At 44.5% G+C, this 13,144-nt stretch overlaps 3 protein-coding genes across 3 annotated transcripts; all 3 read right to left on the bottom strand. All coding sequences in view use genetic code 11, as the record gives it.

The window, feature by feature from the left end:
• Positions 1–1,809: 1,809 nt before the first annotated feature.
• EGR_07580 (TIM21-like protein) lies at positions 1,810–2,898 on the bottom strand (the record flags this gene model as incomplete). Its single annotated transcript, XM_024496829.1, has 5 exons — positions 1,810–1,986; positions 2,243–2,345; positions 2,416–2,587; positions 2,628–2,690; positions 2,727–2,898. The coding sequence occupies 5 exons, from the start codon at positions 2,896–2,898 to the stop codon at positions 1,810–1,812; spliced, it is 687 nt and encodes a 228-aa protein (XP_024348765.1).
• A 1,904-nt stretch (positions 2,899–4,802) lies between these two features.
• Positions 4,803–5,327, bottom strand: EGR_07579 (hypothetical protein; the record flags this gene model as incomplete). The annotated part of the gene is made up of 1 exon (XM_024496828.1): positions 4,803–5,327. The coding sequence occupies one exon, from the start codon at positions 5,325–5,327 to the stop codon at positions 4,803–4,805; it is 525 nt and encodes a 174-aa protein (XP_024348764.1).
• Positions 5,328–6,521: 1,194 nt separating this feature from the next.
• Positions 6,522–10,463, bottom strand: EGR_07578 (hypothetical protein; the record flags this gene model as incomplete). The annotated part of the gene is made up of 4 exons (XM_024496827.1): positions 6,522–6,743; positions 8,599–8,681; positions 8,904–10,085; positions 10,286–10,463. The coding sequence occupies 4 exons, from the start codon at positions 10,461–10,463 to the stop codon at positions 6,522–6,524; spliced, it is 1,665 nt and encodes a 554-aa protein (XP_024348763.1).
• Positions 10,464–13,144: the final 2,681 nt, after the last annotated feature.

The raw sequence follows: 13,144 nt of genomic DNA, 5'->3' as shown, positions 1-13,144 counted from the left end.
CCAGCTCTCCAGGATCAGAAGTTTTACGTGCTGTTATAACATATGTAGAAATACCGGCCAAGACTGTGGATTTAAACCCTCAGGACAGATGTACGACCGACTTCGAAACATCTGCATCGGACTGTATTGTGTTTGAAGGCTTTTTCCGATCCAAGTAGATGTCTACGGAGTCTATGCCTTCCTTCATCATCACACGGACACAGTGAGATGGTTGCCTGACAGCTTGATTAACTTCGACTGAACTGAACTGATCTATGACATGTCCGCCGGCTGCCACCGTGCGACGGTGAACTGAGATGAATGCCAAGACAGCTTTCCATGTAGGTGAAGCAAAGTACACTCTAGAATAGTCTACTAACAAATTTTTCTAAGCCCGTTTCTCCAGATAGTACTTAAGACTTGAGGTGGGTGAACTGAAGGTCTTTCCGAACGTGACGCATCCACCTTCAAATCGTACACGATTCATTCCTTGATTTCTGATGGTCCCTTCTACTACCCCACCTCCTTTGAATACCTTTTTTCCAGCTCTGCTACCACGTTAAGACCGGTTCGCGTCTCGGACAGGCTAGAACCACATCCACGAGGTTCATTCAGCTGCCAATTTATGCTAAGAGGGTTCAAAGCAGGCAAGAATTAGCAGAGAGCGGGCAAAGCGTACCGTGCAAACCGATAGAAGGTGCATCTGCCTGTACCTTATATTGCTTGACAAGTAGGTCATAAGTCATTACGAATAGCTAAACCGGAAATTGCACGAACTTTCCCGCTCAAGCAATACCCACTTTTCCCAACATACAGAAGAGTTGAAAAATCAGCATCATTGGCCGAGTCACCAACATAAAGGTCGATCCGAGGAAGCTAAAGAGGTCTCCACAGTCCCGTTCGAGGAGAGTTAAGTGAGCTACGTGGTACAAGGAAAGATCAAATACGAGGACTTGGAACTCCAAAGATTGTTATGCATCTCGCAGATTACAGTGGACTCAATTCGCTAACAATCTGTTGAAGCTCCATTCCACCAGTGCTGAAGCTATATTAGACCAGAGCAGACTGAAAAGGCCACTGAGGTTATGTATATAGGTGTTGAAGAGAGCCGTTGAACCGAACACTCTCAACAAAGATAATCTTTCCCACTAAAGCTCTGATTATAAAAAGTCGGATTTGGAAAGGAATATTTCAATCGAATAGTAAAAAGGGCGTTACATTTACACCCCCGATTAAGCAAGCTTTTCAGTCTACCAAGTTTCGATTCCAAATCTGGTGAGAAGGCACTCTGCCCTTTTCGTCCGTGCTACGAATCCATCAGACCTTTGGGACACTCACACTGAAACCGCATGCCCGATAGTGGCCTCAAAAGTAACTGAAAAACTACATTGGTAGCAGTGAGATTGGGTTTACTCAAAAACTCTTGTCATTTAGGAACAATATGCCAGGTTAGACTGTTACACACATTGAGCATCATAGGCCAAACCCGGAGTTATATTAGCACCCGCAGACCTGCATTTCTCGATTTTTACAAAATAATAGTATGCATTACCAAAAGAATGGAGAAATCACAATCGTCAGGACATAACCCAACCTATGAATGCTGTCGACTGGTGGTATGATTTGCAGGGCAGAAAGAAATGAGCTAAGGAAAAGCCAAAACGGAACGAAAATAAAATAAATCATTTTTTAACGTATCACTAATGGTACAATCTTCTTTATTTCCATAAATAAAAGTTTTGCTAATAAACAACAGCTTTCCGGGTATTATTATGGCACTCATTCCCTATCAATATTCGACTAACAATGATAATAATCCCAAAATCATATCTACTTTTCGCTAGATTCTTCTCCAAAGGGTGCAAGAGTAGGTGGGGGTGGTGGGGGCGGTGGAACAGCAGGGGAGGTAGCTGGAGTATCTGCCTCAGGTCGTAGAATCACTTGGCGCCTTGACAAGCCGTCTACCTCCACGACCAGATATCGGTAGACTAGTTCTTTGGAATCCGTCTAGATGTGTCAGCCAATGAAAAAAAGAGAACGATGGTGCACATTTATATGTACTTGCTACTGATGATAGTGTTTCCTCATTACTTTGTAGTGCGAAAGTAATCAGAGGCGAGTATGTCTACCAGTTATCACTAAAGCTAATGGAGCATTTCACATGAAAGAAAGCACAAAGAAATCAAAAAATAACCTGATTAAATGGCGCAAATCTTTTGTACAATTAGAAGGCAGAAAAAGCGAAACTTTGGAAACGACCAACCTCGTAAACTTCAAGGTGAACAGTGCCGGAGGCATAGGCACCCTTCAAGTAGAAGCGCAAAGCCATGTGCTTCTTTCCGTTACTGTCAAACCACTCTGAAGATCTATTTAAGAGCAAAATCACAAATCCCCATAGAAAACAAATGATGAAAACACTTAAAAGATTGAACTTACGCAATTTGAGTTCGTCTACCGCGACGAGTGGATTCCCCACAGCCAGTGATTGGCTCACCTAACAAGTCGCGAACGCGAGTATCGCTGATACAAATTGCCAAGGCCTCCTCATAAACACGAGTGGGACTTTTAGTGGAAAAGAGTTCATGCACAATAACGTAGAAAATGAAGCCTGAAGGAAAAGATGATGAGATCGGCTTAAATAGACCAACCTGTGAGTGCTATACCACCAACAATGACGGTGGAGTACCATGCATCACTAGCACTTTGTTTGACTACAACAATTTATACAAACGTAGAGAAAGTAGAACCTTTTGTTTTGATAGAAACCGGTGGTGGAGTATCAGCAGAAAACTTAGGAACAAGCTTCTTAGGCGATTCCTGGGAGGAATCCTGGCGAAGTGAGTGCGATGTAGAAAAGGATATCAAGGCTCTACGTAGGACAGACTTGTTGAAGCTCGTCAGCTTATGCGCAAGAGCCATTTCATTGGCTGCTGGGAGTTGGGAGCTCTATTTTGAAGATACGCTGTTTTGAATAGAGAACTAAAGTAACATAGGCCCATTTGACAAAATAACAAAAACAATGTCAAACGACTGTTTAAATCCGCAGATAAAACTTTTACTAATAAAACAGTCTGTTTTTTAGGGCGTGTTACCTAACTCCAGCTGCCACAACTTTTATAAAAATACTTTTGCTAGAAATCAGAATATAACAAATTATTAAATTAAGGTGAAATAAGAAAGGAATAACTTCTGAGGAACTTTTTTACGCCAATTGCTTACCCAAACCAGCAGCTATCACTGCTCACCGGACTCCTGAAATACACAAGATTTGGAATACAAAAGTCTAGTACAAAATCTACTTAAGTGGAACTCTCATGATTCACTATTACTTCAGGCAAAATTTGGGGGAAGAATATACTGACTGCAATGTCATATTGAGCTATTTTGCTCTGTACTTGTTGAAATAAATTAAATATCTTGGGAATGAATGGAAGTTGACCCTCAATCTGCCGAGCCAGTCTGGATTTGAGTACCAATGGAGCAGTCCTTTGTTACATGTCAGCATAAAAACCGGTAAATGAATTGGAATAAAGTGGGATAAATTGGGGAATTCGCAAATGCGGGTAAAGTTAAATTTGAAATCACCAAAATATTTCCGATTCAAGCTAGTCGCACATCACCATGCATATTTAAATTCCCAATCAAGAACACCCCGGTACTTCTAACTTCGATTATAATTCGGTAGCTTTGACATTTGGCAAATGCTAGGAAAAGTGCCAGAGCTATGTCGCCTTGAGTTAATGGCTAGTAACTGTTAGTATCTACTGAAAACGTACCAGAATTACAGTTACGAGTCCCAAAATCAGGTAGTAATTCCAAAATGTCGCTGTCAAAATAATATGCTACAGCCAAGACCTTGGGGAATTCGAATTGATTTATCTCGACTAGTGGGTTAGTAGATACGATTGAATCCCAAATAATTTGAAAGTAAAGCGCCAGGGGCTGAAAAAGTTCAGATTCTGTGTGGTTTATTTTGCTACAATGACTTGTTATAGCATGTGATGACCTGTAAAGTGCAGGCCATTGTTTGTGTGCCTAGATTAATATCGACGCGGTACCCTTCATTAGGCCCCCTTCCATCTCACCTTCTTTTAAAGGGTCATAAAATATCATCTAAACCAGACTACGGGAAAACAATTACCTTAGAAACAGCTTGGATTTTTGGATCAAGCAGTTGAACGTCCTGTTCAAAATTTACCCATGAAAAGTGGCTGCAACCTTTCCTGACATTAGCCAATCACACGAACACACTGGAAATGTTGTGGACAGCTGGGAGGCAGGGATGAGGTAGAAGCAGAGATGGCCATTTCTAAAGTCTTTTTTCTCTGGCGAAGAAAAAACGATCGTTAGGCACATTAAAAATTTACGAGGTCAAGAAAAGGTTGTAGATCCAGCACTTGTCTGAGGTTGATTTGCGTGGTTTACCATATAGAAATCTCGTACCTCATGCTTGTGTTGTATAGATTGAATTCCGAGAAAAATTATTCATTTTAATTACATTTACACAAGAGAATGCGTTAACCTCTTTTGGTAAGGTGGATAAGCTCGAATAACCCGAAAGGGAAGGTATGGCAGAGCGTAACGAAGGTCACCGTACCTGTGCTTTCAAACCAACCTCGACAGGTTACATCAGGACAATTTTCTGGTTACCTATCACCCTCTTATTGCACCGTTTTTGTCGTCCGCCAAAAGACCATCTTCAAGTGTTTTTGTAACCCCAAATGACTGAGCCAAGCTATTCCTAGTTCAAATTGGTCAAAAGAAAATCACTCAATTTATTTACAATCAGAAATAAAGAGGGGGAGGAATGACTCTAAACACATCTATCGCTGGCTATATTGCAAAAAACTATGTCCTCCTCCAGTCTCCGGCAGAAATGCCCTTGACCCCATTGATGAATGCCGTTGAAGGTACTTTCGAATAAGCCGATCATCATGCCTGCCAAGACTGCCAAATCGTTGAGGCTCTGGTTGCTCTACAGATGTCTTCTGGCTCCACAATGAGATTCGGCTCGCACCCAGATCCGTCACTCGCTCACTTTGTACTCCAGTGTTGCCTGCTGTTACTCCTGGGTAAAATTGAGATGACCTCCAGGTACTGAAGCCTCCGTTGTCGTAGTCGTTCTGGGAGGGGTTGAAGGTTCCGCTACGATTGCGAGTGCGGGAGGATCGATCCATGGTGCCGTAGACGGAGACTGATGGTTGTGATGGAAGGGGTGAAGGAATGGGAGAGACCATGCGGTCAACTTTGGTGGAGGGTTTTGTGGATTCCATTTGGTTGGTGAGGGGACAGAAGAATGACCTTGTCGAGTTGGTAAAAGAAGATCGCCGTTCACCTGAAATTGACATAAAATGAAGAAGTTGATCAGCAGGTCTCTTTTATAGGCAGATTTTTTGGCTATCCACGGAGCAGGTAGCTGATTAGCCACTCATTTATTAGGTCATCCATCTATCCTTTTAATCGGTCATCGACTAATTTACTAACTCAACCGCTTTCTGAGTCAACTACTCAGCCATTCACAAGAGAACGACCCCGAAAAGCCGACCCAGAAGCACCCAATAATAATAAAAAACCACTGTCACTAAAGTCGCTGCAGCTGCATGGCGTAATAAAAATGTCTTGAGGCAACATCTGGATAAATATATGGTCATGGCTGCTTACCATTTGAGTTCCCAATTTATTGTCTCAAAATTTCAAGAAAGTTTTTCCATTTACTAAAATGAATCGACGCCAGCTTTAGAATTATTCGTTATGCCCCATAAAACAACCAACCAATCAAATGAAAGTTGGGATAAACAACGCACCAATCAGCCACTAAGTGGTAGTTGAAGGGAAACGAAACAGCACAGATGTGAAGCACTCTCTTTGATACACACATGTGTGTACCGCAGTGGACAGCAAAAGTCTAACCCAGTCCAAAATTTGACTTGGCAGTGTGAGTACTTTGGGTCACAGTCCCCAATCCTGTGGATACTGCAGTCAATAGCTGAGGCGTTTCATCTCCTTTACTCAAAGTGAATGTCACCGTACCACGGTCAAATACAGCGGACCTCAAGCATAATCCTCACGCCAATCAACACCAGCTAAGCGAGGCAGTCATTCAAGAGGTCAGCTGAACTGCATGGGAAGGAGGGGATGACAACTCCTGTCAAACGGCATTTGAGAACTCCCTGACTTTGTGACGCACCATAAATTAAATGGTCCTCTTAACGTCTGTAACATCTACTTGTTTCAACCCTCCAATTCTTTGTAACTGGGCAAGCTGCCAGCAAAAGTACGCTTCGTGCGTGTAAGGTTTACCCATTTTTACATTATCATCGGAAAACGAGAGGGTGGAGGAGGATGGGAGGGCAAAATGAAAGGAGGGGAGTAGGGGAGAAGGCGAAGTATTAATTAATATGTTCCATGTGTGCTATATGACCAGAAACATCTGCTAATCCACTCCTTTTTGTACTTTATCATGAAAGTTACCACTGTGGGATGGAGAGAGCTACTTAAGTTAACGCACCTTGTGTCAAACAGCAGGGCACCGAGAGGTCCCTCTAGGACAGGGTGACAAGTAGCGCGGGTGGCACAAGCTGCCATCCACACAACCAGTAGCCAATCACGGAGGCATGGAGATTCTCATTATTACTACCGGCCGACCGTTTTAATCTGACGAATGCAGGACACGCCAGACACAGATTCAATTCATGGCGAAAATCACCCCAACCGAGACAATTTCGAGTCGAGGTCGATGCTGTGGAGGCAACTTCCGCTTGCCTCTAAGGACAGGCACTGCCACAACAGAAGGAGTCCACGGTCAGCTGTGCATCGGAAAGCACTGGTCGGCGGATGTTTGTTGACGAGGCATTAGGCAGCTACCTGGTCCATATTCAGTCACCTGGAGTGGCTGGTTACACTCACCCATGATCTAAGATGATATTGGTGGTATATCACTCCAGTGGTTGCTCACCTCCTCACAACGTTATTCTCCTAATAGCGGTGAGCATTTGGTACGAAGGCAGGCAAGTAACATCACTGAGGAAGTGAGAATATTAGGTGACGTGAAGCGACGTGAGTTGAGATGAGTGACGTCCCGTTGGCTACACTCTTAACTGAAAGCGAGGCCCTGTAAAATCTTCCCATCCAAAAGCAAGTTGACCATGTCTCCAGATGCCGTATTTTGTGTAAGTGCCGGAACGGTATAGAAACACACTGCGACGTTTCTTGAACTATTATGCCGTGGCAGTGGGAACATCTGGGTAAGCTGTAGCGCCTCATCACATCCCCTCTCCCCACCTTACACCCTCTCTCATCCCTTCTCCTTTCGCACCACCACCATCCCATTTACTTACCCAGATCACGACGACTCACAGTCCCTGTGTACGTGTACGAACCACCGTAACAAGGCCATTTACTGACACTTGTTGACCTCTCATCTTGATCTTTCACTGCTTTACGTTCATGTTACGTCACTACACTTCACCTCTTCCAGTGGCTAATGATAATCATGCCGTTGGCACAACCGAGACCTTATGGTTAAACAAGCTTGACTGACTCTGTAATGACTGAAAAGACCACCAACGCCACCAAGGCCATCAGAGCAGAATCCGCTGTTTTCAGCTAGCGTCACAGAGACGACACCACGAGGTAACCAGGTCATCCACTGCTACAGGCTTTTCATCTTCGCAGAACCGTTCACCGTTACGATGTAGCAATTCCTTTCCATTTGAGGAAAAAGCCTGCTACCCATCCACTCCCATTTCGCTTTCTCAAAAACCTTTTGGTGCTGATACCACAGAACCTCGTCGTCGTCATCGGCATATCCCTTTCCACACCACTTACATTCCCCCCAAATGTCACTTCTGCTTCATACAGAACCCTGTGACTGTCCAGTGGCTAAAGAGAGGATGATATTTACTTCGGGAAATATAGGCGCTGAAGTACAGAGGCTTTTCCTCCTTCCCTCTTCCTTTGCATCCTCCATGGTTCACTAATCCTCAATGTTTCTGTTGCATCCTATTATACCCATGAAGTCCAATCGACCACTGCATGGACGTCGGGGGATATAGGTCAGTGTAGTTCACTCAGTAAGTGGGTGGTATGAGGACAGGCTACGATGTGTTTAGCCGCCCGACAGGGACACACAAAATCAGTTTCTCCATGCGGAGTAGACGCTGAACAATTTGACATAGGAGCAGGAAGTGAGGAAGAAGGCATTTGGGAGTGTTCCAAGTGTGGCATATAGGGGACATTTGCTCTGTTACTTCCACCACTTTTCCAGTTAATGTGGATGCCCACAAGTTGTTTTCTCGATCACCATAAGAAGTACTGCTGAAGTTCTCCTTGACACGTGACTGCTAGTCCTGCCCTTTGGATAATGTAAGATCCCCCTGAACGTGATGTATCTACCATTGAGCCATCCACCTTTCTCCTCACCACCTCCCTTCTACAATTTTTGGGCCTTGCCTATCCCACCGAGATTCGTTTTCTCTTCGCGCGTTCATCGACAAACAGATGGGAGTCTTCATTGAGCGAACGAACAAGCATCTCATTAGTTGCTTGAATCCAAACGATCCACTCACTGTTCGCACTATCCTACACTACCTCCCACTGCCACCACACACAACGACACACTTCCAAGGCATGTATCGGCACCTCACTCCCAACGGAGTACACTTGCTGTGAATGTGGTGGACTCATTGGAATCTGATCACCTGCTGAAGGCCAAACATAAGTTACGTCTGAGATCTACCTCATTAATGCGACTCAAAGATGTGCCAGAATGTCTCCTTTGACAACGACCATTATTGGTGAATCAATGGGTGTGAAGAAAGTGTCATTCGTGTAAGAAAAAGCAAGACTACACACCTCACACCACGTACCGCCCCAAAGATGACCCATGACCTCATGTTCGCATCGATAAGACAGAAATAACTTACGTGGGCGCTCCAGTTGTGCCGGCAATCTAGGCGAAAGACCTCTGAACATTCCTGGACCGGTGTAATGATGCGGCGGCTTCTTCTCACTGTCTGGCATTGCAGATGTCTCCCTTTTGCGTTGACTATTTCGCAATTCATGTTGTGCTTGCTGGCCTCCCTCAGCATAGATGCTTCTACGCGTTGGAAATACCCACTTTCCACGCTGGCCACCTGGCCCATCTTCATCAATTGACGAAGAACCATCTGCTGGAACGGCAGCATCAGGAGAAGTGGAAGACGATGATGAAGCAGAAATTCGTGATAGTCGTCGAAAGGGTGTTACTCCACGTGTGGCAAGAATTTTGGGTGGTTCTCGAATCTGTGGAGGACGTGAAACCTCCTCATTCTTATTATTTCTTCCCTCCTCCACTTGTTGATTAGATGTGACACAGTACTTCACTACTGATGGTTGAGGATATGGACGAAAGTAGGTCAGGGGTGAGGGTGGATCCTGTAGATTGATCAGTCGTCCTCCAGAGGGCTTTCGAATTCGTTGCAGTGTCATGGATCTCATTTCCACTTGCTTTCTTCGATTTTCCGCTTTACTAATGGCTTCATCAACATCACTACCGGGAGGAGAGATGTCATGTGCAGATCCCTTCTTAGGGATTACTAAACTAGGCTGTCGAACGAAGCTGGACCTAAAGTTGCCCTCAGTAGGGCTGTATTTCAGTGGTGGAGAAGGTGGCCTATTGGTGATGTCAGCACCTTCTTCTGGATCACAAGGAGTTTTGATTGGTAGACAGGGGTGCAACATACTCTGGGATCGTAATATGATCCCTCTGGCGGGAGCATGACACCGTAGGTTGGGTGGTCTGTACACAGACTGCTCCTGGTTACCCTGTTCTAGACTGTTTTCGTGGAAGCGGACGATATTTTTGAGGCTTGAATATGACTGGCCAGTCCTCTCCGAGGTTTTAGGGTAATTGGATTGATCGAGGACAGGTTGAACATGACTAGGTAAAAGGTCCTGAGGTGGTGGAGAAGGCAGAGGAGGCGATGGAAGGGGGAATGAATTGGAGTCACTCAAACTGATCTGAGGCTCTTCGAAGAGGGAGTTTGTTCGGATGAGTGAAGAATGGCGATGCTGGGGGTTCATCGGCGGTCCTCCTGATGGATAGCGTTGTCGTGAGTGGATTGGATCTTCGAAACGGCATTTCAAAAAAGAAGCAAACAATAATCAATTCAAACGTGAACGAAGTATTCTATCATTCTTAACCATTTAGTCCATTTTATGGAAAGGGTGGCAACCTCTTGCCTAAGATCAACTCTTAAGTGAAATTCTCCTTAGCTTCGGGATATTTTAAAATATTTTAAAAGATTGAAGCTGTTAATCTATTCACCTGAAGACAACTGTTGTCGTTGAGTGTCTTTGGCCACCTTACGAAGGGGAAAAGCAGATCTATTTCTTATTTCTTCTAGAATGTTCTCCTGCAGCCGCCGCAAATTTCCATCCATTTGATTCTCCACAATGGAGACCTTCTTGAAGCTTCCTCTCTCACCTCCAGCTCGTCGTAACATTTGGAGGAGCTCAAAGGCCACTAATGAGTGTAACTATAAAGTCTAGCGTTGACCCACCCCCTGTCCTAGTCAGTGATTGGTTTCTGAGGTTCTAGAGACGCACTTGAAGAGGCTTGCGTAGATGTGAGGTCAGGACTACGGGAATCAGGTCGTTTGGGTGTTGTAGATGTTCGCAATTAATAAGGTATCATTTTGACGACTTGTGTTGAAGCAGAACAACTTTTTCTTTTCCTTTTTTCTTTATCTACGGAGAAAACATCCTTGGCAAAGGTCGAGCAAGCCGTCCTTCCGACCTGACGGTGTACAGTGCTGGGTCTTGGAAGGAAACCTACTGCCACATTTTACATTAGCCCTCAAATCATGTTACAGGCAGGTGAGGATCCTTGAATCAAGGGCATCTTGCATCTGAATAGAATTGTATTTGAATTATTCTGTGGTTGGATCAAATTCCATGCTAAGGTCATTGGATGTCATGATTTCTCAGGTGTGATAACGTTGTTTGAGGTGGTGTTCAGCTGTAGTCCTATTGGCTGGTCATTGGGACAGACTAACGTTCAGATGTGTTGGCATGGAAAATATCCCTCGAATTTCCTTAGGCTTGTTTTGACTTCGTCTCCAGTGTTTGATGAACTGGAGGGTTTAACTTTACCCATCTTTGTCATCAAAAAAGAATTCAATTCGTTGGATTAACCACCGCCACAACCTATCAATCCCCTCTCATCTGACAGGATACGAGGCTGCTACTGGTTCGATTCGGATAAAAGTTTGGCTCATAGAAACCAAGAAGAATCCGACCCTGATGCCCAACTGTTAATTCCCTTATTCCTAGCTTCACTATCAAGAAGAGGTCAAAATCACCTGGAAAGGTATGAATGAGAGGAATATAAAGGTTTGGGAGAGGGCAACATCAATCAACCTTCCTCCTCTTTTTTCCGTTGTTGGACTGCTTAGAGGTCTTGCAGCCCATCATAAGGTCCACCTCTACCATCTGGATTAAAGTAGGTAAACTTTTTTGAAACCAAGTTCCAGAAAGTGGTACTCCTCTGGAAAGACAAAGGTAAAGCCAGATGGAAGAAGGTGTGGAGGCTAAGCTTCAATTGCTTCTGGGGTTTGAATAGCACTACTTGTTCAGTTGATGGTTGGATTGCCTTGGCTATCCTGACCCACTTCAGCCACTTGACGGCAAGCTCTCATTTCAGCCATTTTGCAGTCGACCTCTGCAGTTATTGAAGCGATTCTTGTTTGGACCTAGTGGAGACCACATCAGCTAAATGACAACGCTAGCTTTAGGTCTGTAAGGAAGGACTTCAGTTTCTACTCTTGTATGAAGAAAGTATTCCTGTTGGTGATAAAGGGCTCCTTTCCTCTTCCTCTCTTGCTCTCAGACTTCAAAGGATCTAGCGATGGTTAAAAAGAACGTTCATTTTTTGCGGTCTCTCCAAATGTGTCAATTGCGACTTTTCGGGAAAGTACTTGAAGAGTGATGAGCCTATTTGAATTCGAACCTGAAGTGTCAGTGACAGAAGGAAAGAATAGGAACAACGGAAACCGGTCCACTTCTCATTTGTCCTGTAGCCATCTGGAGAGACTGCGGCAGCAAGACGAAGTAACGGCGTAAATGTATCACGCTCTCTGTTTACTGATAAACGGAACAAAGAGGCCTTCCGGGCGAAGATGTCCAGAACTCCTACCTGTAAGCTAATGACTGATGTGAGTGAAGTGACAGAGCCAAAAGTTAGCTTACATTTTTCGTTAATTTGTGGAGGAAGAGCCAATTTTGCATGTCACCAAGTAAGTGGGTTCCGTCGCATGTATCTATACCACAGATGATCGACAGGCAGGCACCTATGACTGCTTGGCCAGACAATTAGCTGTTAATTCTTCACGCCTTTCACGTAAGTTGTGAAGGTTGGCGTCTTTGAGGAAGGCCTATTTGGGGGCTGATTGACAGACAGACAAGCAGGCAGACAGATAGCCAGACAGAGGGAAATGTTTGCTGAGACAGCGAACCACCAAACAAACACCTTATTGGTTGGCTGGCTCCAACTTCTCCACTCACTATTCGCACAACCTTGCACGTATCACCACTACCGCCTCAGTCACAATGGACTGCCTTACTATGCGCGTGTGTGGTGGATGGCAGACGAGGCAAGTGGACTCACTGAGGCTGGATCACCTGTTAAAGCCAAACCCAAGGTTACGGCTGAGATCGTTCTCACCAATACAGCTCGAAGATGTGGCAGAACATCTGCTTGAGAAACATCCATGACGGGTGAGGCAATCAGTAAGATCAGTGGAAAGAAAGTGTATTTCATCATGCGTGAGGGATGGGTTTGAACAAATTCCATTCAGCATAGCAACACAGAAAAATAAGAACACTTTATTTTTTTGCTCACATGAAACAAACAAGAGGGGGAAGTAAGAGATATTTCGCTTTCGCATCCAGCCTGTTTGGGAGTTATCCAACATCTGGCATCACAAAGTCCTATTATGAGTAGAAATGATGACTGACAGAAGTTTTTTTATTCCTCTGGCTTTATCTTGGGTGGTGGGATCAGGTATGATGATCATCTTGCAGGAGAGACGCCTCCACCGCCTCCATCAAAATCAACTGCTGGCGTGTTGACCTCATAACTGATCTTTACTATGGCCTCAAAAGGCCCTCAGTTCTTGGACAAGCA

Source organism: Echinococcus granulosus (genome assembly GCF_000524195.1).
Source record: "Echinococcus granulosus chromosome Unknown EG_S00081, whole genome shotgun sequence".
Classification (NCBI taxonomy): domain Eukaryota; kingdom Metazoa; phylum Platyhelminthes; class Cestoda; order Cyclophyllidea; family Taeniidae; genus Echinococcus; species Echinococcus granulosus.
This window is presented reverse-complemented; position numbering and strand designations above follow the sequence as displayed.